The 25703-nt window shown below is 49.7% G+C and overlaps 1 protein-coding gene across 7 annotated transcripts in view; it reads left to right on the top strand.

Moving 5' to 3' along the window:
* The window catches only part of FLNB (filamin B), a 139769-nt gene extending 114772 nt beyond the window's left edge, over positions 1 to 24997 (top strand). For 6 of the 7 annotated variants that reach the window (XM_019984290.2, XM_019984289.2, XM_019984288.2 and 3 more), the window contains 14 exons: positions 1625 to 1753; positions 2475 to 2648; positions 3388 to 3546; positions 3841 to 4044; positions 4943 to 5095; positions 5197 to 5319; positions 7975 to 8241; positions 8844 to 8981; positions 10336 to 10451; positions 13676 to 13808; positions 16555 to 16731; positions 20981 to 21199; positions 22328 to 22531; positions 23378 to 24997. In XM_019984290.2, the coding sequence (XP_019839849.2) occupies positions 1625 to 1753; positions 2475 to 2648; positions 3388 to 3546; positions 3841 to 4044; positions 4943 to 5095; positions 5197 to 5319; positions 7975 to 8241; positions 8844 to 8981; positions 10336 to 10451; positions 13676 to 13808; positions 16555 to 16731; positions 20981 to 21199; positions 22328 to 22531; positions 23378 to 23565 (2384 nt within the window). In that variant the 3' untranslated portion in view covers positions 23566 to 24997. Of the gene's footprint in view, positions 1 to 1624; positions 1754 to 2474; positions 2649 to 3387; positions 3547 to 3840; positions 4045 to 4942; positions 5096 to 5196; positions 5320 to 7022; positions 8242 to 8843; positions 8982 to 10335; positions 10452 to 13675; positions 13809 to 16554; positions 16732 to 20980; positions 21200 to 22327; positions 22532 to 23377 lie in introns of those variants that run through there. The other variant, XM_070776451.1, reaches the window with a different exon arrangement.
* Positions 24998 to 25703: the final 706 nt, after the last annotated feature.

Raw genomic sequence — 25703 nt, 5'->3', positions numbered from 1 at the left:
TTCTGAGGGCAATTTAAATATTGGAGAGATTAGCCCTTTGTGATAGGAGTTGCAAATATTTCTCCCAATTTGATGTTTGATTTAGTTTATGTGTAAGGATAATATTTGTTCAAAGGAACAGTATATTTACCTGCTTCTATTTAAATATTCTAAAGATGCAGATACAGAAAAAGTGAAAAAATGTCTTTCTACCATATTCTTTCTGCTTCCACAACTGTCTCTCTATACCAACAAATACACATGCGATTTTGTCCTATTTTGGACTGGGATAATGGTATTAATATTACATAAGGATCTATTATAATGGGTATGTATTACTATATGGACTATAGCCCGCCAGGCTCCTCTGTCCATGAGATTCTCCAGGCAAGAATACTGGAGTGGATTGCCATGCCCTCCTCCAGGGGATCTTCCTGCCCCAGGAATCGAATCCAAGTCTCTTATGACTCCTGCATTGGCAGGCAGGTTCTTTACCACTAGCGCCATATTACTATATAGGGTGTTATTATATAGATATTATAGCAGGTATTAATACTATACATGGTATTACTATAATGAGATATGATATTAATATTATATAGCGATTATCCTATTTATTTTTTTTATTTATTATTTATTTTATTATTCTTCTACTTTTACCAAGTATTTAATTAATCATAATTAGCCAAAGCATAAAAGAATAAAAATTTCCCATTTAAAAGTCTTTCCTTGGGACTTCCCTGGTAGCCCAGTGGCTAAGACGCCACACTCCCAGTGCAGGGGGTCCAGGTTTGATCCCTGGTCAGGGAACTAGATCCCACATGCCACAACTAAGGGTTTATATGCTTTGCAGCTAAGACCCAGTGCATCCAAATAAATAGATATTAAAAAATAAAATAAAATAAAAGTCTTTCCTTCTCCAGCATACCAAAAAAAGGACACAAGTTTTAGGAAGAATTGTTAAATTTTAATTTTTCCCCTTTTGCTAGTTCCCTACCTTGATCTGGTTAATATTAAAATACTAAAAAAACCCAGTCATCTTTCAACTTGGTGAACAAGTGTTTTCATTGCAAGTGAAGTATGTCTTATAAAAGATTAAACAGTAGTAAAAACACCTTTTTCTCTTTTTAATGCAACACATGTGGATAATCTCTTGAGTTAGTATACATAGATCTCCCTCATTATTTTTAATGACCTACAAGTCCAGTGTTTATTTAACCAACCCCCCATCATTGGACTGTGGCATCTTGTCCTAATTTACATCTGACCACTTTGAAAATGGAAGTCCTTGTGCAGGGTTGGGGGTTGGAGTAGGTGGGCCAGAGGACCACAGTGAGATGGATTCCTGGGGCTGAACGCACAAATTTTGAAAGCCAGAAGCAAATGTCCTTCCCAAAGGCCCTCCCAGTCACGTTCCATGCAGTGGGGGTCGTTCCCACCCTGTGGAGCTGTTCCCTCCAGCTCAGGACTGTTTGTCTCATGTGATCACAGAAGGGTCCACAGTGAGGAGCCCCGCCTTGGTGTCCTAGGATGGAGCCCCGCAGTTTCCTCTTGCTTCTGCTCTGCTCAGGACATGCCTTCCCCTGCTGTTAGGTGAATCATCCTTCATGAGTTCCAACACTGTGTGTGTTCTTTGCAAACCCAGAGAGCCCCCTCCAGTTCTACGTGAACTACCCCAACAGTGGGAGCGTGTCTGCGTACGGCCCAGGCCTGGTGTACGGAGTGGCCAACAAAACCGCCACCTTCACCATCGTCACCGAAGACGCCGGAGAAGGTACTGTAGTTCTGGGCTATCGGAGAGTTTAGGGAATGCAATTCCACGGAAGCCTTTAAAAATAAGACTCCTGAATGGTAGCATCTATCTTGTCTTTTCTCTCATATGAATCTCTTATTAGAGCTCCTCTGTCTTTCACCCGAAACTGAAATTTTAAAGTCCTTTATGTTCTGATTAAAGTCACAGTCATACTATGAAGTGTTGTTTGTGACTCGCCTGAAATTTAAGTGTATTTCATTAGATACCATTTTTCTTTTTTTGTACCTGTACATGTATCCCCAGGGCCACGTGAATGATGTAGCAGTTTATTCTAGATAAAGCTCTATGCCTGTGCCCTCTGTCACCACAGACATTTCTCATGTGTGGTTCCAATGGGATCTTCTTGGTGGCATCAGCCAACCAGCAGTGAGTCTGTGTGTGACACTGTCTCCTGTATGTGTGATTGGCCTGTGGGGTTCCATCCCTTCCTCGTCCCACACATCTGGAAGAACAGAACCTCTGGGTCACTTGCAGGAAGAATTCAGAGGGTGGAGTGTCCTCCCCGTGACACTTACACTGTGTGTCAATCACTTTATTCTGACCTACGTGCCTTGCCTGTGGCTTCCATGGCTTGTGTCTGTCTGTCTGTCCTGGCATCAGGGCTGTTCCAGATGAGTGATGATCCACTTTAAAACAAAGAAACCCTATCCCTGATGGTCTCTCCCTCTCCTCCCATTCACAGGTGGCCTGGACTTGGCTATCGAGGGACCCTCAAAGGCCGAAATCAGCTGTATTGACAACAAAGATGGGACGTGCACGGTGACTTACCTGCCCACCTTGCCGGGCGACTACAGCATCCTGGTCAAGTACAATGACAAACACATCCCTGGCAGCCCCTTCACAGCCAAGATCACAGGTAGAGTCGCCTGGCTTCCTGGAGGCTCTGCTCCGATAAGGACCTCTCCCCTCAGACCTGGAGCAGCAGGCTAGGCATAAGTCTGAGATTAAGTCTCACAGCAACTCCCTGGGAACAAACTAGGGGTGCAAGGCCAGCACTGGATGGGCTAAATTCCTCCTTCAGCTGGCAATCCCAGGAAAAGCAAGCGCACCATATTTCAGGCACTTATTTGTTCCAGTCTGACTTCAGGGTCCAAAAAAGAAGCCCTCAAAGAGAGGCATTCAAACAATATGTATTGCATGAGTGAATGAGCTCAAAGATGCCCATCAACGTCACTCCTAGATAGATTTTTGTCTCCCTTTTAATGATGGGGAAACTGAGGGTTGGAAAGACAGCGGCTCAGCTAGGTTCATGGGTATTCTGGGATTCAGGTGGAGATTATCTGACTCAGAGCTCTGCTCCTGACTCCCATTGTGCTGTGTGTTTGAATCCTGCTCTCAGTGGGATATAAACATGGTCTGTGTGGACCCAGGTCTCTAGTTCCTGCCAGCTACTAGTCTTCCCAGTAACCAGGCATAAGTAGCAATCATTCTTTCTTGGTTAGGTCTAATCATTGTCTGGGGCACTTTTTTTTTTTCCACTTAACTTTGCTTAACTAATTCTTGCCTATCCACCTGTAAATGGTGTGTGATATGAGGGCTCTGGAGAGTCAGGGTGACCATGTGTAACCGAGCTGTGTTGGGGTGGTGTTTCCCAGACGACAGCAGACGGTGCTCTCAGGTGAAGCTGGGCTCAGCCGCCGACTTCTTGCTTGACATCAGCGAGACTGACCTCAGCACCTTGACGGCCAGCATCAAGGCCCCGTCCGGTCGTGACGAGCCTTGTCTCCTGAAGAGGCTGCCCAACAATCACATCGGTGAGCCCAGGTTGCCATCTTGAGTGGGAGCTGGGGATTCCCACCATGTCGAGGATCCCAGCCATTGCATGGGAGATTGGTAGCATCCTGAAATATGATGTGATAAACCCGCTGGGTCACATGCATGGTCAGAATCCAAACACTTCCACCTTGGAATGTTGACAACCCTCTTGGACATTGCTAGAAAGTAAAGAAAGAAGTCCTGTTTCCATTCTTTCAAGCTTGTCTCCCTTCTGCTTCCTCCCCTTTACTTCACCCTCCCACCCACAAACCCCAATTTGTGCTCCGGTCCAGGCATCTCCTTCATTCCCCGGGAGGTGGGTGAACACCTGGTCAGCATCAAGAAGAACGGCAACCACGTGGCCAACAGCCCCGTATCCATCATGGTGGTCCAGTCGGAGATTGGGGATGCCCGCAGAGCCAAAGTCTATGGCCGTGGCCTGTCAGAAGGCCGGACTTTCGAGATGTCTGACTTCATTGTGGACACGAGAGATGCAGGTGTGTATGGGGGTGGACCCAGGGGAAGAGGCCCAGTCCTTTGGAACTGGCTTCTTTTGCTCAGATTGTTTTGCCTTTTTATCCTGCCAGCTTTCTTTTCTTTCTAAGCATCCTTCAAGCTATCGATCTTTAGACATGGTTATCATTGCAGCCCAGGGTTAGGCGTGAGCTGCTTCATTATCGATACTCCCACCATTGTTCTCAGCTTCCCAGGGTCTCCTTGCCTCATCCTAAGCTAAGAATGTTGGGCCAGCTGGCCCAAGGTCATGTTTAGCTGAGCAGGACTTTCAAGGAAATGAGGAGTTTCTTCCTGTTTGCTCTTGGATGGTCTGGATTAGCTTGGCGTGCTCCAAGCTACTCCACCTTCCAGAGTCATGATCTTCTGCCTTCGTGAGTGAAGGACTGCTTCACTGACTTCTGGACAAAGTCACATTCCCCAGGGAAGGAGCTGGAGAATTTCTGGTCCTGATAGGCTGATGTTCTCTGTTGATTCCTCAAGTTCTTAAAGCTTTAAATCTGCTGTCTTAGTGGGTCCCTGGCAGGACAGCCAAGGCATCTAGGAGCAGTTAGAAATGTCAAATTCTCAGGCCTGCAGCTGGTAATAAACCTCCAGGCAGTGCATGCCTTTCTTGGAGGCATAGGGGGAATGTATCTTCCCCAGGTGGTCGGTGGGATGTTAGTAGAGAGCCTTGAGAAAAAGGTATGGTCAAGGCCATATTCAGCCAGGTTATTTATTTCAGTGCAGAAACCTGTAGTTGACTCTTCTGCCCAGGGCTGTCCCACAGGGCCACTGTTACTGTCTTTTCTGTTGTCTGGAGCATTTGCAGGGGTGGAGGTCCTTTATGCTCCCCTTGGTGATGAGTTGCTGTCACAGCGGCCCCGGGCAACTGTGTTGCAGGTTACGGAGGCATCTCCTTGGCGGTGGAAGGCCCTAGCAAGGTGGACATCCAGACCGAGGACCTGGAGGACGGCACCTGCAAGGTCTCCTACTTCCCCACTGTGCCTGGGGTTTATATCGTCTCCACCAAGTTCGCTGACGAGCACGTGCCTGGTGCGTGTGGTCTCTCTGCTGTCCGCGTCCCTTGCTTGGTTTTCCGTAGACACTGTTTGTGGGCTCTGGGCTGCTCTCAAGGGCCCTCTCGGTTTTTGCAGGGAGCCCGTTCACCGTGAAAATCAGCGGGGAGGGAAGAGTCAAGGAGAGCATCACCCGTACCAGCCGAGCCCCGTCTGTGGCCACTGTTGGCAGCATCTGTGACCTGAACCTGAAAATCCCAGGTGAGCCTGAGGGGCTCGTGGGTCCAGGCAGTGGGCGCTACTGGAATCCAAGTCCGGGCTTGGCCCAGAAGGTACCGTCCGTGTCTGCTATGGGGGACTACTTTTTGAAAGTGAAAGTGAAATCGCTCAGTCGTGTCTGACTCTTTGTGACCCCGTGGACTGTAGCCTACCAGGCTCCTCCATCCATGGGATTTTTCAGGCAAAAATACTGGAGTCGGTTGCCATTTCCTACTTTTTGAATTTAATTTTATTTATTTACTTGTTTTCACAGAGGCCTATCCATGAAAAGTAAATCTATTTACTTATCCTTCTTCCAGGTGAAAATAGCTTTATCACATCCCATGGGGGAAAAATAGATAAGCTTTGAGAATTTACTGTCTGTTAGCTGGACTAACAGAGAAGTGACCCTACTGATATTCATATTTGCAAAGAGGTGTCAGCCCAGTGACATCTTTCTGATTCCCATTTGTCCCTTTCATTCTTAAAATTGGAATGAGGGCTGGGATGCGAGCCTGGGTGGGTGGCTGGGCCACAGCTAGCCCTTTGCCCAAATTAGCCAGTCAGCAGCCTTAGTCTGTCTGAAATGTGGCCCAGTTTCTTTCTATTAAGCAGTGACTGTGTAAGTCACTTGAGGCTCCTCTGGCATGCGGTGTGTAGAGTTGTAGATTTTATGAGGACAGAAAAACAGTCTTCAGATGAAGCTCACGTTGTGATGAACTTCTGGCTTCTAGATAAAACTCCAGTGTCTCGCATCTTTCCTAACTTGTCCCATGTCCATTTGCTCTGCCTTCGCAGCAATACTTGATGGTTTCTTCCTTTCTGGATGTCGGTAAAAACCTCATTACTGGAGTGTCCAGACTAAGAGACCTTAAAGAGAGATGCATGGATTATGATCATAAAAATTCATGTGCCAGACTTCCCTGGTGGTCTGCTGGTTAAGACTCTAAACTTCCACTGCAGGGAGTATGCGCTGGTTCAATCCCTGGTTGGGGAACTAAGATACTGCATGCCTTACCATGTGGTCAAAAAAAAGAAAGAAAGTTCATGTGTTCAAAACCGGGGGAAGTAAGTGTCACCTGGTATCCCACCGTCCATGGAGACTGTGGTTCATGTTTGAGGTCCAGAGCTGGACCTTGGGTGGCTCCAGCCTCCTAGACAGACAGGTTCCATCTCTGGTCGCACTGATGCAGTTCTTGCTCACTATATTGTAGGCATCTTTCCACACTAAAATACATTTCCCCATCATCTTTGATTGGCTGCGTAAGAGTCCATTTCACCTCTAGGTACATACACCATCATTTCAGGTACTCTCATCTCCATCCCTTGACCTCTTTAATCAGTGCCCTGTGACATCTCTCATCATGGTGGACTGATGCCCAGGAATGGGATTGCTGGGCTCACACATTTCGAATGCCGCTATGCCTCAGCAGCCAGTCCTCCAGAAAACATATTGGTGTTTCTCCCTTTCCCCACCGGTACTGAGTAGCACATTCTCACACTGATCAGTCTGATGGAAAGAAAGTTTGCAGCTCCATTTCTCCAGTCACTGGGCAGATGAACTGTGTTTTCATTTCTTCACTTTCCTTATTTGGGGAATTATGTTTCCTGTTCCCTTTATCTGTCTGTGTCTTCTCTTTGTGTGATGAGGACGGTTACCCTTTCTCTAAAGTCTCATCTGACTCCTGACTCCTTCCTCTTTTCAGTGTTCCCTGATGACTCTGGTGGAGACTCACTTTCCCCCTCCTTACCTAAAGCATCCCCTCTCGCCAACTAGAAGGGAGCAGAGGCCCTGCAGACCCAGGCCGTGTGGGGACACCTCCCCTCAACCTCCTTCCTGCATCCTCAGGGCTCAGAGTCATGAGTTGCTACCCGGAACCCGTAGGGCTGCAGGATGCGGTTTTGTGCTGCCCTCGATGATGGCATTACTTGGTCACCTTGCTTGCGGCACGCCTGACTCCACCGTGTCATGCAAGCACAAGTCGCTGGCATGGCTGAGCACGTCGTGTGGAACAGACACAGTCTGCTTCCTAATGCTGGGGACCCAAGGCGCTGTGTTTCTGGAAGCGCAGCCTCTGGTCTTCAGTTTGCTCAAAGCTTTGCTCACGCGTGGTTTTCCCTTTGCCACTGGAACCAACCCAAGTTCACTTTCTCCTCTAAATGCATTTAGACTTGTTACCTAGAAGAAATGCCAATGCTTCTTGACAGTGCTTTTTGTGTTGTTACCTGTGGAAAAGAGCCCCTGTAAGCATGCCGATAGCCCCATGTCACGTTGGCTTAGAAACATCTGAGCCATCATCGTTGTTATTTACACCCTGTGACTATCAGCTCAGGCTCTGGTTTGATACCTCTGTATGGAATTAACTCTGAGTTACTTCTGACTGAATTAACTCAGCTCCAGCCAGGAGGGCTGTACAGTGCCCCCAGAACGTTCTCTGCACTGAGTGGCCGGAGGGGCCCTGCTCTCTCCATGCTGACCACAAGCACCCGGGGGTTTGAGGGAGACAGGAGGGCAAGCATCCAGCTGGGATGAGAGGAAGCCTGAGCACCCCACACCCCTGGGCTGCACTCACTTTGCCTTCTTCTGCTTGCCCTGCATGTCCTGTTCCACCTCAGGCCCTCGTCCTGACCCTTCTGTTTCTCCCTGCCCCCTTTCAGAAATTGACAGCAGTGACATGTCGGCCCACGTCACCAGCCCCTCTGGCCGCGTGACCGAGGCGGAGATCGTGCCGGTGGGGAAGAACTCGCACTGCGTCCGGTTCGTGCCCCAGGAGATGGGCGTTCACACCGTCAGCGTCAAGTACCGTGGCCAGCACGTCACTGGCAGCCCCTTCCAGTTCACTGTGGGGCCACTGGGCGAGGGGGGTGCCCACAAGGTCCGGGCAGGCGGCCCTGGCCTGGAGCGAGGAGAAGCCGGAGTTCCGGGTGAGCGTTCTGGGCAGCTTTCTTTTTGTTTGAGAAGACTGAGCTCAGCCTGGCAGCGTGAGCACCCTGTACCCTTCACCCTGTGCTGAAAGGAAGACTTTGTATGTGTGATTCTGACTGGTGGTATGAAGGGGCTTTCTTTAAAACAAGGCTTCCGTGGCTAAAGACATTTGGGAGTTGCTTGCTAATCCAAAACTAAACAAGTGTCTCCCTGAGGGACTTCTTGGAGCCTGTAATTTAAGGGTGAGTGCTGTGAGTGTCTCAGAGAGGATCAGGGTCATGAAACTGTTTGCAGAGCATCTTGCAGGTATGGAACATGCTAGAATTCTTTAAAACTGATGGCAGTGGTCCCTTGCAGTAGTGGTTGCTGGGTGGGAAAATCTGTACAGTCTGCACAATCTCATCTTGTTCTGGCTTGGTTTGCGTGTATTCAAAAGACGCTCTGATGCCATGAACTTTGTGTAGTCACGGATGGTGCTTAGCACACATCTGCAGTGCCCTTGCTTGGGCTCTGCTTGGGATTAGAGAAAGAGGAAAGCGCTGGGAACAAACGAAACCCAGCACCAGGGCTCAGTCACTGACCAGATGTTTCTCTGTCTCAGCGGAGTTCAGCATCTGGACCCGGGAGGCAGGCGCCGGGGGCCTCTCCATTGCCGTGGAGGGCCCCAGTAAGGCCGAGATTACATTCGATGACCATAAAAACGGATCTTGTGGTGTGTCTTATATTGCCCAGGAACCTGGTAGGTACTCAGGGGCCAATGGAGGACATCATCCTTGTTTGGGGATGGTTGGTTGTAAGGAATAGAAACTCGTCAGGCCAGCACCAGTAGAAGAGGAGTTTTTCTGTATGGGCACATGGGCATGTCTCCTAGAAATCCAGTTGTGGTGTATCCTCCAGGCCTTGCAGGGGCAGGAATTCTTGTTCTCCCTGTCTCTTGGCCTCTCTCTTGGCCTCACTCTGTGTGCTCTTGTTCAGCTGGCTCATTGTCCCCACTGAGCAGCCTCTCTTGACCCGCCCTTCACCAGTGGCCGGTGTGTCTGCCCCGGAAGAGGGGCCTCAGCCTCTGAGCTCCCTTGAACAGGGGTTTCAACCTGTCCTGTGCCATGGATTCTTTGGCATCTGGTGAGGGCCCTGGGGACCATCTCAGGAAATATCTTTAAACACATGAAATAAATTTCTTTGGATCATAAAAGAAATCAATTAAAGTATTGTTTTCAAAATCTTTTTAAAGGAAGAGATAAGTAACTTAGCAATGTATACAGGTTTTCATGAATACATTAAATCATATGACTCGGTGATGGTCTGTTAACTCCTGTAGTTTCTAAGTGGTAATGAGTATAACTGCTGTGTCAGGATACATATAAAACTGAAAAGTGATTGTTTTTTTGGTGACAAAAATCACAATTCTTAATGCACTGTGGTTTCTTGTCAGCATTTCTAGAAGAGGGCAATGCTGAAGTACAGTTAGGTGTTAGTAGAAATAAAGATACAGTTTTCTCCCATCCAAGTTTGGATCTCCTGAGTCCTGTGCACAGACCTTCGTGCAGCAGCCCTGCTGGGCGCAGGTTAAGGGTCCCCGCCCTTCCTCTTTGAACTTTCTTTAGTCATCACTCTGCTTCTACCCCTGTTGTCACAGTTTCTGTCCTACTCTTCATCGTTCAGGATCAATAATGGGATCCTGGCTACATGAAACATTCTTATTCTTAAGTATATAATTTCTGATACAACGCTTGGTCATAAGCCTCTCTTTTGGAAAGAAATTGGGCATACAGGCCAGATGTTGATGTGTGTATGGGCTCACATATACGCAGGCAAAGCACAAAAGACACACTTCAGTGATTTAGTCTTTGAAATTGTTAAACACAGTATCTAAGATGGAAAAAAAATAAAAGAATACGTGCCCTCATTCAACTACGAAAATCGCGTTGGCCTGGTGTGAGCGGGTGACCCTCTCTGAACCAGCCAGTTATACAACCATGGGCGGGGGTGCTGTGGGCAGGGCCGGGGGGCCTCTCTTCTCCCAGAACCAGGCAGCTGCTCTGGGACTGCCCTCCCGGGATCTCTGACACTGTGGGACTCTCCTCTGCCCACAGGTAACTACGAGGTCTCCATCAAGTTCAATGACGAGCATATTCCCGAAAGTCCCTATGTGGTGCCGGTGATCGCGCCCTCGGACGACGCCCGCCGCCTCACTGTTCTGAGCCTTCAGGTGAGACGCAAGGAAACATCCATCTCCTTGGCCACAGCCTGACCAGTGAGGCCCTGGACTCCCACGGCCCCTTCAATCTCCGACTCTGTGCCAAGGGCCCCGGCGCATTCTGACCACAGATGCCGCCAGTCGTAGGGGAGCTTTCCCGGGGCAGAGTCACATTTAGGACAGGAGACTGTTGGGGCAAGCAAAAAGCAGCCATGGTCAACAAAACTCCTTAGCATTTGGGAATGAGTTTGTTTTCTAAATATTTATCCAAGAGAAACAAAGAAGGCCTGTTAATCGTTGGTTAAGGGATAAGGAAGGCTTTTAAAACAAAACAAACGCAAAACTAACAGTTCTGTGATGTTCAGCTTGCTATCATTGGCTTCCTTTTCCTCGAGAAAGTCAATTGTGATTTCTTTTACGAGGCTGATTTATTTATAAGTGTGTGCAAGCCACTGTGTTAAGAATTGTATTGGTGTTACTTCCCAGTCCTTGCAACAGCCTGGTGAATAGGTTTTTCTTGACCCTCCTTTTAAAGATAGAAAACCTGAGGTGCAGAGAATATACAGCTCATAGGAGCCAGCTAGAGTGAGGCTCCAGAACCTTGCTCTTAATAGCCGCCACCTTAATGCCAGTCCTGGCATTGTGGCAGGTGGTTACGTAGCCCAACCTATTAGAATGTCAGGAAGTGCAGTTTCTCACCCTGGCTTAAAGAGGGCACACCATTCAAGGTTGCATTAGAGTCTTCAGCAAACTAAGAACATTGGGGATCCCTTTGGGTCTTAGGACACTGAAGATAACTAGCTGTCTGAGTCAGCTATAGCAATTTGGCTGTGAAATAATACCAGAATCCCAAAAGATGATTTCTGGTTAAACGGATTTCTCTAGAACCATCGGTGGCCCCTGGGTCTTGAAAATAATGGATGGATGAAAACTCATCCTTGTATCTCAGATTGATGATTGGTATCTTTGGACCTGGGTCCATGCACTCGGTTTAAAATATTTGAGAGTCTGACTCTTCCTGAAGGGAAACTGGTACTGCTAGCTGTCCCCAACATTAGGGAACCCAATCAGAACCCCAGCCAGAGTCACAGTCTGCAGATTGGAGCGGCCTCCGGTGAGTGCCACGGGTGCTGACTGGTCATGGCAGTGCAGATGTTTTTCTTGTGTTTCATTTAAAGGCTTCTTAACAGAAGTCGCTTCTGTGGCCAACTTAACTAAAACCTACGGAGGGAGATAAACCCAGCGTTTGTTGAGGGGCTCAGAGCTGCCTTCATGCATCTCGAAGATTTCTTTTGGATCTTCCGAGGTGTTTATCTCCCTCTTGAGGATTTAGTGGCAAGCGGATTCAGGTAACGTAAATGGTTCCATCCAAAAGGAGCTGATGTGGAGTAGTCACCTCCAAGAGACTTCTGTCGAATCCTCTTACGACAGCTTGGTCATGAAATACTGAAATAAGTGTGCAGTAGGCTGGTGTGTCCATTAAGCTTGTGTAACCCGCTGCCACAACAGGACGGACTTGTGTGTCAACTTGGTCCCCTGTTCTCCCCTTGTTACTTGATGCCAAGGGATATGTAAAGTATTTTCTGGAGGTTTACTAGCAGGCTACATGGCAACATCTGGGCCTGGTTAGGAAAGACAGGCTTGTTTTTGTCTCGCGTTTGAGACTTTTTAGAAAATTGGAGTCGGCTGGCATTCTGTAGGGGAGGCGGTTGGATGGGGGTGGTCTGGTGATCAAAGACTCTGTAATTTTGGGTTCGTTCCTCCCTCGTCTGTAACTCTAGGGCGGCTCGGTCTAGTAGAATGTTCTGCAACAGTGGGAATGTCCCATATCTCCAGGGGCAGCCGTGAGCCACTTGCAACTCTTGGGCACTTGAAATGTGGCTAGTGTAACTGAGGGACTTAATTTTACAGTTGAACTGATTTCAGCTTATATATATATTTATTTATATATATATTTCAGTTTATATATATATATATATATAAAACCACATGTGAGTAGTGACTACTCAACTAGACGGCACTGCTTTAGCGCCTTGCCAAGGTGTAATCCTTGGACCAGCAGCCTCAGCATCGCATGGGGACTTACTAGAAACCTGGAATCCCAGGCTCTGGCCCCAACCTACTGAATCAGAATCTGCATTTTCACAAGACCCTCGGGTGCCTCGGTGGCACGTTGAGTATGCTTGAGAGTTATCATCTGAGTAGCCGTCCGACCAAGTTTACATCAAAACTGTTGCCTTGTAAAATTTTGCTCTTCAGGACTGGCCAATCTTGAAATACCTCAAGCATCTGAACTTCTAATCCCTTTTTCCCAGCAGAGGATACAATTTCCAGGCGAAACCATGGAGAGTGAAACTCATCCAGTAAAGAGCAAAAGCTATACTTCTCCCATGTTTTTTTTTGGTGGAGGGGGGGACACTGAAAACTTCTAAATGTGTGTTAATATATAAGGAGAAGCTGACATTTCTGTTTTAAAACTATTCGATGTATGGGCCAGGTCCTATGCTGAGTGCCTTGAATGCACAACTTCGTTTAATCCTTGTACCAGCTCTCTGAGGTAGATTTTAGTTATCATGCCCATTTTTACGGATGAAGAAACTATGGCTCAGAGAGGTTCAGCAGTAGTTACATACCTAGGAAACGGCAGCAACCCCAGGTCCTGCTGATTTTTAACCACCGTGCAGTACTGCTTGAAAGAAAAATCATGGGTAGCCCTTTACAGATTTATTAAAAGTTCTCTCCATCTCCACCCATGAGATTAAAAAAAAAAACTTTGTTCATGTTAGTGACTGCATGGTTTTATCAGCTGCTAGGTTACTTCTAAAACTGGGGTGGAGAATGGAAGGGTTTTTTTGGTCTTTCTTTTTTTTTTGGTGGTTACTGGGGGTGGATCTGGAAGATCCTGGGTTTTCTGGCTTGTACAGGTTTCTTTGGGATGCTGAAACTGTAGTCCTGTTGACCAGGATGTCTCGAGTCTCCAAACCCAGGAACCATGTCTGAGTCAAGATGGTTTAGATACAAGACTGTGCAGATGTTTATCTCTGCTTTCCTATATTTAATGCTGGAAATGTGGAATTACTCACCTGCTCTTTTGTTGGCAGATAATACATAATAAAACATGTTCCAGGCCTATTTGCATGAGAACTACCCCCCGCTAGGAATCCTAGGTTGGCATGGTGTGTGCTGCTGAGCAAGAAAGCCAAGGGCTGTAACAAGTCTCATGTGTTGACTTCTAGGAATCGGGATTAAAAGTTAATCAGCCAGCCTCCTTTGCTATAAGGTTGAACGGGGCAAAAGGCAAGATCGATGCAAAGGTGCACAGCCCCTCTGGAGCCGTGGAGGAATGCCACGTGTCTGAGCTGGAGCCAGGTAAGTGCCAGCGCCCCCACCCAGGGATGTTTCTGCAAGTGACTGCCCCAGCGGAGGAGTCGTCGGCCTTTCCGGGGCCTTCGGATTCCCTTTGCTATTGCCAGACGCTGTTTACAAATGAGGGTATAAACATTTGCTAGGGACAGGCTTTGAGATATAACACCCCTTCTATTTTTTTTTTAGCAAATATGTCTTTATTTTCGGTTGTTTTTCAAATTCTTTCACATGACATTCATTGTGATGTTCTCATCTTTTAAGTAAATATCACAGATTTTTACTGTTGACCTTATGAAATGAATAAGTACACTTTGACTTCAGTTTACTCTGAAGGGAAGGTTGATTGATGTAAATGATAATCTGTAGTATTCCCTGGTGGTCTAGGGGTTAGCGCTCTGCACTCTCACTGCTGAGGGCCTGGGTTCAATCCTTGGTTGGGGAACTATAACCCTGCAAGCTTTGCTGCCAAAAGAAAAAAAAAGAGAGATAATCTGAGTCCTCAGTAGGACTTAGCATGGGATTTTCTTGCTCGCCACCTTGGTTGGTGTATGGAATTGTGTGATGTCAATCAGCTTTAACAAGACCATTTTGCAGTGAGCAAATATGAAGTGTCAAGAGTTGACAGGAAGGTAAGACTGAGGAAGACATGACTCCTGCTCCTCAAGGAGGAGCACAGACTCTAGGGAGGACCTAGAGAGAGTGAGCCAGAAAAATGCAGTGCCCTGATGAGGATCCCTGCTGATCACCAACAGCACAGGAGATTTGAGAATCTAATGGTAAAGATGATCAGAGCAGGAGAGGAAAAGGGTTTCTGCCTTGACGCGGTCAGGAGGACTTCTCAGAGAAGGTAACATTAAGTGTGGGCCCTGATGCATGAGGACGGGCCCTGCGACCACTGCCCTTGCTAGGTGTTTGCTGTGTGCCCTGCTCTGTGCACAGTGAGGGTAGACACTTGAAACCTGGGTTAGCATTAGATAATCGGATTAGACCAGATTAGAAAGAGTGCTTTGGTTCATCTGAAAGACATGGTCATGAGCTGATGCTCCCAGAGTGGTCCATGTGAGAAACTAGCATTAATCAGCAGTGTTAGAAATGCAGAGGAAGGACTTGAGGGCAGAGTGCAGTTGGCCATAAGGAATGAAAGTGAATTCAGGAAGGTTACATGTAGCTTGGCGATAGGGTAGAAAGACGATGATGCAGTTAGGAAAACTCAGGACAGTGGCCGTGGGTGGACGAGGGTTGGTCGATGCCTTATTACAGAGTTTCAGTTCAGTTCAGTCGCTCAGTCATGTCCAACTCCTTGCGACCCCGTGAACTACAGCACGCCAGGCCTCCCTGTCCATCACCAACTCCTGGAGTTCACCCAAACCCATGTCCATTGAGTCGGCGATGCCATCCAACCATCTCATCCAAAACCATGTCCATTGAGTCGGTGATGCCATCCAACTATCTCATCCTCTGTCGTCCCCTTCTCCTCCTGCCCTCAATCTTTTCCAGCATCAGGATCTTTTCCAGTGAGTCAGCTCTTGATAAATTACAGAACACCCATCTCAAACCAACTCATATAATAAAGGGGGTCCATTACACACATTAAAGGGATCTGTTCAGGATCTAAGATGGGTTTCAGTGACAATTTAATTCAGCCATTCAGCTACTTTGTCCATGGCCCCAAACATCTCTGCTTTTTCTTCTGATCTGTGGGCCTCATTTTGCAACAGCCTTCCTCTTGGTGGCAAGATAGCTGCAGCAGCACACAATGCTAATCAAGGGAAACATCCTCTCCTCAAGATTCTTTCTCAGAAGATGCTCCTTTTGCAGAAGTCTTCAGCAAACCTCCCTTCTTATCTCACTGAACACACATGCTCCTTCCTGGTCACTTCCTGTGGCTAAATGCTATGTGCTAATTGAATTAGGCTTGGGGGAAAAGGGATTTCTCCCCTCACTCTTCCCCATTAGCTTGACCCAGTCAAGGACCATCCCTGGGGGTGGGATCAATTTCCCTTGAAACACATTGGCTTTCTGAGAGGAGGAGTGGTTCCCTGGTGGGGGATGGTGCAGTGCTGAAGGATATATGGGTGACAGTTCCATGTGGGGAGAGTCCAGAAGAGACTAGAAGAGGGTTTGGGTGGAACTTTGAGCAACAGAAGTTCTAAAGCGGGTGGAGGGTACGAGGAGCCAGGGAGCGGCCAAGAGACCGACTGGAGGAGAACAGACTCTGCCTCCCAGCTGAGAGCCCTTCAGGAAAGAAGTAGGCTGTTGAGGGGTGCGTGATGGGAGGATATTCTAGGAGCCCATTTCAGCTAACAGATCCTCTTGCCACAGGCTGTGACCCAAACACAGAGTGAGAAATCTGGCTGTTGCCTTGTGGGGCAACTGCTAGCTTGGAGCTTACTTAAGGAGCATTAATGTCCGATGAAACCATTTTTCCCCCCTACAAGTGGCCAAGCGGAGAAACTTTGCCAGAAGTGAGCTTTCCATAAAAGAAGCGTCCCCCTGAGGCTGAGGCCACAGGGGATTAAACACTGCGTTCAGGACCTGGATGCATTTCCTGCAGGGCAGCCTAGGGACATGCAGAGAGGCCCGTCTGGTTTAGATCACCAACACTGGGCGCTAGGCTTGTGGGAGAACCATGGTCTCGTTAGTAACCTCAGGTGGGCCCTCTCAGGTTGGCCTCCTCTCTCTTGTCCCCACCCATCAGGGTTGTGTTCACAGGCCCCGTTTTACCCTGTGCCTTTGCTCATTCTCGCAGATAAGTATGCTGTTCGCTTCATCCCCCACGAGAATGGTATCCACACGATTGACGTCAAGTTCAACGGGAGCCACGTGGTTGGAAGTCCCTTCAAAGTGCGCGTCGGGGAGCCTGGACAAGCGGGGAACCCCGCCCTGGTGTCGGCCTATGGCGCAGGGCTTGAGGGAGGCTCCACAGGTAACATGCTGCCTCTGCCTCTCGTGTGCAACGAGCCTGCCCCAGGGAAGAGCAGATGAAGCTTTGCAAGCCCTGGGAAGCCAGCTGCCTACCCTCCCCAGGGAAACTGCAGTCAGCTGTCTTCCTTTGCCAGGTCCTTTTAGGATCAGGACACTGATAGGCAATTCAACACAGCATCTCTCGTTTTGAGGATCCGCAGAGTTTGTGATGCATGTAACGGGCCTCCGGAGAGGTCCCCTACCTGCCAGCTCCCTGGGCTCCTAGAAACATATCAGATCCGCAGTAAGACTTGTCTCAGCCAGGCTCCTTCTTATTCTGATCCTAACAGAGGAGGGGAAAATCCCCAAACAGTCAAATTCATCTTTAACCCTTGACACAAATAGGGCATGTTAGCTTGTAAAAAATATGGGCAGAGAGGAAATAGGTAAAGTTCCATCGTGCTTTTCGCCCCTCCCTCCCTCTGGGTCCAGGAGGAAGGAAGGCTAACGCATCAAGGGAGGACCTTCAGATTGTCTCTCTGTTGGTCTTCAGTCTTGATCACTTGGTTGCTTGGCTAGTCGGTTCATTAAAGAAGCAGACATGGAGTTTTGCTTTTATTAAATAGCTATGGTCTTAGTGCTGTTTGTGTTGTAGTACAACTTGCTGTTGTCACCTGACATCCTAAGGAACTTTCTGTGTCAAGACCTACAGAGCTGCCCACCGCGTGGTGGCTGCAGTTAGTGTCCGTGCTGTGAACACAGAGGTGGGTGTCGGCCACGTCCAGTGCGTCACTATCAGGCAAGGTGCCAGGGTGGGTTTCTCTGCAGGCCTGGATCCACTGGGGCACGGCTGGCGTCTGGGTGTTACTTTGGGCTCTCTTAGGAAGGCAGCCCAGTTTCTTGAGTCCCTTGGGTGTACACATTCTGCTCTTAGTGTTCCCCGGTTGGGTGAGTGAGACAGAGCAGACCCCTCTCGCCCATGGGCAAGGGGATGAGCAGCTGTGGTTGCCTGGCAACCACCCCGAGGAACAAGCATCCTAAGGGCCCGAGGGACCTGCCCAGGTGCAGGAGTGACTGACCAGCTGGCTAGCCACACTGAGACTCTGGGCCAAAACAGTGGCCTCAGCAGTACTTCTCACGGGGTCTGTGTGAGGACTCCCCATCTCCCCAGGCCCATCTAGCTCCACACCGAGCTCTGGGCCAGCAGCTTGCCCTTTGTAAGAGGCACAGGACTGCTTTGGCCTGGGACATGTCCACTTTACAGATTAGCAACGTGGGGCTTAGAAAGGTTGGGCTGCTCCCCAACACTACTTAGCTTGGAGGGGCAGAGCTGAAATCTGTCTGGGTTCACAGCCTCGAGGCCTGTTCCCTTAGGCTCTTAGTTCTGCTTTCCTAAGTGGCTGACTCGCCCGAGGCAGCAGCTACACCCCTGGCCCGCTTTGTGGGGTGTCCTACACCAGGACCCCTGTTTTCCCAGCTGCTTTGAAAGGTCCCCAGGCAGCAGCAGTGCAGGCATTTGGCCCCTGATGCACCATCAACCCTTGAAGCCCAGGCGGGGTCCTCCTGGCACTTGGAGCCCCAGCAGGCCTCAGGCCAGGCCCCACCATGGCCACTGTGGTCTCCTGCTTCGCCAGCAGCCACCTCATCCCCTGGTGGATCACACCTGCAGTGCTGGGGCCTGTGGTGCTTCCTCTAGGCTGTTGGCACACAGGCCTTCTCAGGAGCTCGGGTTTCAGACTGTGCTTTGCAGGCACTGGATGCTGCTGAGGGAGGGAGCTGGTCTTCCAGGGAGACTCCCAGCCCGGAGCAGGAGGTACAGAGCGCGTCTGTTTCAAGCCCTGTGTAAATATTGCTCTTGTCAAGGGGAAGGCGTCTTGTTTTTCTAGCCCTCCCGCTCCCAGGCCTTTTCCCAAATCTCCATCCCCGGCTTACACAGCTGCAGTGTGTGTGGAATGAAAAGGTGTCTGTGTACGACTGCCAGAGGGCCCGCATCCTGACCCTCGGCACAGAGCGGGCTTCCCTGTGTTTTTATGGGTGGGTTTGCTGTATCTCTTGGCTCGAGCTTTGAATGGTCCATTCTGCAGGTTTTGAAGCACGGGAATGTGGAGAATTTGGGGTGGGACTCTTCGCTGCAGAGGGGCTGAGAAGGCCAGCAATTACACCAGGGAGTTCCAGGCTTCTCTGCTTGGAAGAGCCATTTTCTTGATGAAATGTTCCCGGAACCCCGCTCTGCACAAGGTGTATGAGCACAACCTTGGCCCAGCACCCTTCACCCACCTTCAGGATGTAGTAGGGCTCCATCACATTCACAGGGACTCATCTGTACACACATGGCAATGCGGGGGGACACTAGAGAAAGCCTGAGAGCAGCAACGAAGATCCCGTGCAGCCAAAAAATTAATTAATTAAAAAGAGCAGCAGTAATTTTGGACTTCATAAAACAAACAGAAAAAGCAAATATTACACTAGAAAAATAACGCGTAACAGGGCCATGCCCACAGATGTCCTGGGTCCTGGTTCTAGCTGGAGGCAGTGGTGAGAGGGAACTCCTGTGTGTGGATTTTTTTCCTCCCATCCACTCTTGGGTGAGTGCACTAGCTCTGGGTTAGACAGACCTTCTGTTTAAATCCCAGTTCAGTCAGTCCCCAGCTGTGTGACTTGGGATGAGTGGTCTGACCTCTCTGAGCCTCCACTTTCGTTCTAGTAAAACGGGGATAGTAAGGAACCCCACCTGATAGGTTGCTCTTGTCCTGTAATTCCTTATTTCTCTTTTTGCACCTGGTCTTCCTTTCTGGGCCCTCACAGTCATGATGAACTGATGCTTCTCAGGGATGGAGCAAGAGCAAGGCCAGGTCTTTTCATCTTCACTTTAAAAGTATCTCTTTTTTTCCTTATTGTCACTTGCAGCTACTTCCTGGAAATCCTGTCCCTTGTTTGCACAGCCTCCTCCCTTTACCTGCAAAGCCTTGCTTCAGCAGCAGCTGTCGTGAGGGCTTCTGAACGGCACATTTGAGATAGTTGGGGGGAACAGGATGGGGGTGGGTGTTGCTGGGACAGGAGCCTCAGGAGCTTCCAGAAACAGCTGGGTTGTGTTTGGGGTTGTGTGATAGCAGTTCCTTTGTTTTATTGATAACCAGAACAATAATTCTTTCTCTGGCCTCAGAGCTATAATTAAACCAAAATAGTTCCCAGCTGGGGCGGGGTCCAGGGCTCTGGAAGAGCACAGCCCTGCACGGGAATGCTATGCCGAGGGTGCCCCATAGAGGGCGCTGCAGCGGGTGTCTGGGCCCTACCTCTTCCTGCCTGGAACTGGAAAGGGGGCTGGGGGCTTTTGCAGGGCCTTGGGCTCAGGCAGGAATGCCACTGTGATCGTTGGCTGGCACTCTCTCTTGGCCCAGCTTTCCTTCTATCACAAGGCAGGATGTCTGTGCAGGGGGCCCTTGTATACCAGGCAGGTAGGAAGTAGAATGTCCTGGAACTGGGTTAGGGCTTCCGAGCCAGCCAGCAGATAGGCTGGGGCTCCGGAGCCGCACACACGTGCTCCGATACCAGCTCTGCCACTTCTCCTGTAGCTCCGACTGGCATGTGGTTGAACTTCCCTGAGCCTCAGTGTTGTTTGCTAAAGAGGAATCACTGGGCGTGTAGAGCGCTGGGCACAGGATCAAGAGTCAGAGAGGTGTGAGTGGTAATTAGCAGAGCTGCTGTTTCGTCGCCTTCTTGTTGCTGGTGTTCAGGGCACAGTGCGGGGGCCGGCAGATCCCGGAAAGACGGCTGGCCCATCTACAGGATGGTGTCTGGGGTGAGGAGCCTGAGGAGGAAGGAGGCAGCTCTGGGCGGCCTGGGCTTCTCCAAGTCTACCCAGAGGAGAAAGAAAAGGTCAGAGGGGCCCACGCTTGCCCCACCCCTGGAGGCAGAGCTGGCCTCCGGGGGCTGAAGCAGCACTTCGGGAGCACAATGGTGACTTGGGCTTTTCGCCCTCGGCCATGGTTCGTGCCCGGAGGAGAACGGGGGTGGGTGCTTGCGGGCAGAAGGTCAGCCACACTTCTGCCTGGACCTTGGAAGGGGTCACCATTCCCCAGGACCTGAAGTTCTCTGTGCCAGGAACTCAGAGCTAGTACAGGTGGGTTCCCACACCAAGGTGACCCCTCTGTGAGGGGACCTCTGTGTGTCCCACCGCTGCTTGAGGGCCCCCAGCACACTCCCCAGACCCCCACCACCACCAATCCCTCCAGCTGTTCATGTGATCTTTATTCCCGCTTCCTTTCTTCCAGGTATCCAGTCAGAATTTTTCATCAATACCACCCGAGCAGGGCCAGGGACATTATCCGTCACCATCGAAGGGCCGTCCAAGGTTAAAATGGATTGCCAGGAAACCCCCGAAGGGTACAAGGTCATGTACACCCCCATGGCTCCTGGAAACTACCTGATTGGCGTCAAATATGGCGGGCCCAACCACATCGTGGGCAGCCCGTTCAAGGCCAAGGTGACAGGTAACGACCAAATGACTTTGAAGTTAATCTTCCCCTTGTTAGCAGGGGAGGTGATCTTGTTACAGTATCGGCAGAGCTAACCACTGGTAGAAACTGGATGATTTTAGACACGTTGAATCTGCCTTGAATCTTGGGGTAAAGAAGTAATAGGACATGCCAGCAGGGACGGCATGTTCAAAACCTGCAGAATAAGGAGGCAGAGCAGGGCTGTAGAAGTTGAGAAAACATGTTAGGTCTCTAACAGAAAAGGAGGAGTGCTTACATATTTGAAATCGTATGTATTTGTTTTGATCAGGGACTGAAAAATCCTCTCATTTCTAACCTTCACTTTTAAAAGAATCAAAAGTGGGTTTTTTTTTTAATAAATTTATAAAAACGTGCCTTCTTCAGAACACTGAAAAAAGTACCAAACAGTAAAAACCACCTCACAGCCCGCCACCCAAGGTAACCACCGTAAATATTGTGGTGAATTCCATCATCATGTCTCTTTCTGCTTGGTTCACTGTCATGCAAGTAGTATAGGTTCATAGCAGACAATTACATTAAAAATAAACTTAAAATGTTAGGGAATTCCCTGACAGTCTGGTGTTTAAGACTCCATACTCCCACTGCAGGGGAGCTTGGGCTCACTCTGTAGTCGGGGAGCTATAAGATTCCACATGCCGTGGGGCATTGCACCCCGCCAAAAAAAAAATTCAGAGAAAAGAATCACTTTCTAATATGTAGAGGGAATCATTTTTGATATTTTGTCAGTGTTCTCCCATACCTCTACACAGCTTAGAAATATTTTATATAAATGGAAGATGTCCATAGGATGGCACATGGTTATATGGGAGGGATTTCCAGATCAAGGATTTCCGTCAGGTCAACCAAGGCCAGACTTCCTAATATTCCCAGAAAGCCAGATCTTAAGTTTTGTGGGGCAGGACCCTAGGACTCCACAGAAGACAGTGGGCAGGTTGAGATGGGTAAGCTGTGGCATTTAGACCCAGGTGTTGGAGGGGTGTGGGAGAGGTGTGGTGGCTTTTGGATCCCATTGTTGGGGAGTTGGGGCTCTCCTGGGATTTCTGCTCGGGGCACTTGCCTTGTCTGACCAGTCACACCCATTTGCTCCCTCCTGGTTCCCAGGCCAGCGTCTGGTCAGCCCCGGCTCGGCCAACGAGACCTCCTCCATCCTGGTGGAGTCAGTGACCAGGTCCTCGACGGAGACGTGCTACAGCGCCATCCCCAAGGCATCCTCGGACGCCAGCAAGGTGACCTCCAAGGGCGCAGGGCTCTCGAAGGCCTTCCTGGGCCAGAAGAGCTCCTTCCTGGTGGACTGTAGCAAAGCCGGTAGGCACCCTGGCCCTGCCCGGGGAAGGGAGGTGTGGGGGGACACCTTCTGTGTCACACGCTCATCATCTTATTCTGCGCTGAGTATTTTTAAATGATTTGCCACTTGATGTTTTTCAAATGACCTCAAGGTACATAGGAGAGGTTTCATTATCCCCATTACACTGAATCAGTAACCTGGCCTCTTCTCTGCCACTAGCTGCTTTAACTGCAGTCTGAACTTGGGTATTTATTTGGGTGTCAATGTGATTTCGTTGCCTGGGTCCTGGCATCTGGCACATCTGGCTGGAAACCTGGCTCCACCACTTACTTATTTTTCTCTCCCTCCCTCCTTTCCTTCCCAGTGCTTATTAGCCATGTGCCCTTGGGAAAGTTACTAAGTGTCTTTCTGAAAGTCAGTTTACTCTTCTCTAAAATGGGAATAATAATATTCCTAAAGGTTCTCAAGAGAGTAAATGAGATTAGAGTAGTCAGCACTTACATAGCCGTTTTACTATGTGCTAAGGGCTTCACATATAACAATTCCTCTAAACCTCACCAGTAGCCCAGGAGGTCTCTTTTTTTTTAAAATACTTTCACCCTCTGTTTACAGTTGGGGGAGCTAAGGCAGAGAGAGGTGAGGTTCCATGTCCAAGGTCACCCACCTAGGAAGCAGCAGGGCAGAGATTTGAACTTGTATGAGTCCTCTGCTCTCCTGCCTCTCACTGGCCCCAAGCATCATCCAAGAAGTGTAGGCAGTAACCCCTACCTTTGCTTTGGCTCTCACCTCCCCTCCTCTTCCTCCGCCTTCTTGGGTGCATCCTTGTGACGTCACCACCTTCCTCTGCCCCTCACCCCCACCCCCAGGTTCCAACATGTTGCTGATCGGGGTCCACGGGCCCACCACCCCCTGCGAAGAAGTCTCCATGAAGCACGTGGGCAACCAGCAGTACAACGTGACCTACGTCGTCAAGGAGCGGGGGGATTACGTCCTGGCCGTGAAGTGGGGAGAGGAGCACATCCCCGGCAGTCCGTTCCACGTCACCGTGCCTTAAAACACTGCTCGTCGGGTCCCGGGAGCCATGCTGGCGGCTGCTTCTGTTGCTTGTCTGTTAACTCGTTTTATACAAAGTCCTCTGGCCTGTTTGTGGGTCTGAGAACCCCATCCTCAAAACATTGTCTCTTTTTTTTTTCCCTTTTAGTACAGAAAGAAGTCCTAAACTTGACTCTTTAGGGACATGTTGGGGAGTAAAGAAGTGAAAATTAATGCAATAGGCCTGGCTAATCAGACCTCTTGTGGCACAGATCACCCCCTCCAGACAGAACCGGAACAGACCAGGCTCATATTTTTAAGAAATGAAATCAGTTAGTTTACAAAACAAGGCTGGGAGGAGGGGCAGGGAAAAAGAGGAGACCTAGTCTATGCTGTCATTTAGAGAAGATGACCGTATCATGTGAGAAAGGGGTACTAGGTGGACACCTTTGTTTTAACACTACTACCGCCCCCCCGCCGCCCCCAAGGGCAGAGTCCAAGGTGACAGACCGGCCAAAACGGCCTCCTGGTGCCTCTGCCCTCATCCTGCTGCTTGCTTCCCTGCGGGATCATTCCGTGTGACCATCTTGACAGCTAGATCTTGGCTTTTGTTTTCAAAGTCCATTTCAATCACCGGGTCTGAGTGGTGAGCAGTCCCCCACTTGCCAAAGATTCCCTGCCCACCCCCCCCACCCCCGCTTTTTTAAACCAACACGAGTCCCCGTTCTTAGCCACGCTCCAGCCGTCGGTCTGTCTGTTGAGTTTCCAGCACGTCCGGCGAGACCGCGTACGGGTCTGAGGGTTAGTGGAGGCCTCCTGCGCCACAAGACACTCCACACCCACCCCCAGTCGGCCCCAGCGTGGCCCTTTTCTGGAAAATAATTATAGAAGGGAAACCCCTGCCGACCTTTGGCCTGAAAGTCAAGGAATGACAGGGAAGGGAAGGACCACAGCTCACTGGTGGTCCTTCGCCATTCGCAGAAACAAGGAAAACATATTCGGCCCCAAGGACATGCCACCCGAGGCTGTTTGGAAAGCCAGGGGCAGCTGCAAAATTCCAAAAATGGGGTATAAGGCATTTTGCGTGCCTTCTTGCATACCTGCTTTGGAATAAAAATGAAAGTGTTGGGGGGTTGCTGGCTGACTGCAGGGCCCAGATGTGCGGTGTGGTCTGAGCAGGCCGTCCTTTCAGACTGGTTGCCGACCCCTCCCGAGGCGGCTGCTGTCATCTCGATTGCATTTGTGGGCGGCATGGGGCGCGGTGGGTGACCCTCCCCGAGGTGCAGCAGCTGGGGATGCATGTTGGCAAAGCCTACCTGTTAGAAACTGGAACTGCCCGAAGCCTGATGTGGAAGGACCACAGGCCTCATGAACTGGGACGTGGAAGTGAAACTGGAACCAAATGCCGACTGTAAATTGTATCTTATAACTTATTAAATACATTTGCTCCATAAGCTCCCCGGGTGTTCTTGAATGGTGTCCTTCCCTAAGTGGTTTGAGGCTCTGACCCACCCTCCCAAACCCTGGCCGAAAGGATGCAGATTAAGCCTCTCGACAGGGAACTTCGTCTCTTTTCACTGGGGGATGTTCTATTTCTCCGCAGGCCCCGGGGGGTAGTTTATCAGGGTGAGGCGCCCTGGCACCAACACAGCCTCCCGGGGAAGTCTGCTGAGGTTTGCCCTGGTTAAGAGTCCCAGATACGAAACCCACTGAGGGGAAGGCTGTGGTTTTATGAGAGAGAGAGGAAGCCTTTTTCCTGATGAGCTGTGAAACCCTCGCTGGAGGGAATGTATTCAGGCAAGAAGTGGCGTCACCTGTCAGTCCTTGGGACAGCAGGGTTTGGAGGTGGTGGTGAGTCTTCCCTCGCTCTGCTGCTCCTTGCTGTTCGGGAAGCTTCTCCTTGCCGTGTGCTTACGACACTCTTTGCCCCTGCTTCCTGCGCTGCAGCAGTGCCGTGATATGATTTCATGGTGAAGATGCTAACTCAGATGCTGCGGTAACATGTTTGCAGTCTTGGGGCTCACTGGGGGCAGATTCTGGCCCCTGCCTTTTGTCCCCAGAGTAGGAGCTCTACTTCCCTGCTTATCCTGCTGTGGGAGCAAACACACAACAGGAACCCAGGATCCCTCTCTCTCCCCCTGGGCACCAGCAGGTGCCATG

This window comes from Bos indicus, chromosome 22 (assembly GCF_029378745.1).
Source record: "Bos indicus isolate NIAB-ARS_2022 breed Sahiwal x Tharparkar chromosome 22, NIAB-ARS_B.indTharparkar_mat_pri_1.0, whole genome shotgun sequence".
NCBI classification, from domain to species: domain Eukaryota; kingdom Metazoa; phylum Chordata; class Mammalia; order Artiodactyla; family Bovidae; genus Bos; species Bos indicus.
Note: the sequence above shows the minus strand (reverse complement) of the source record. Positions and strands in the feature narration are given on the sequence as shown.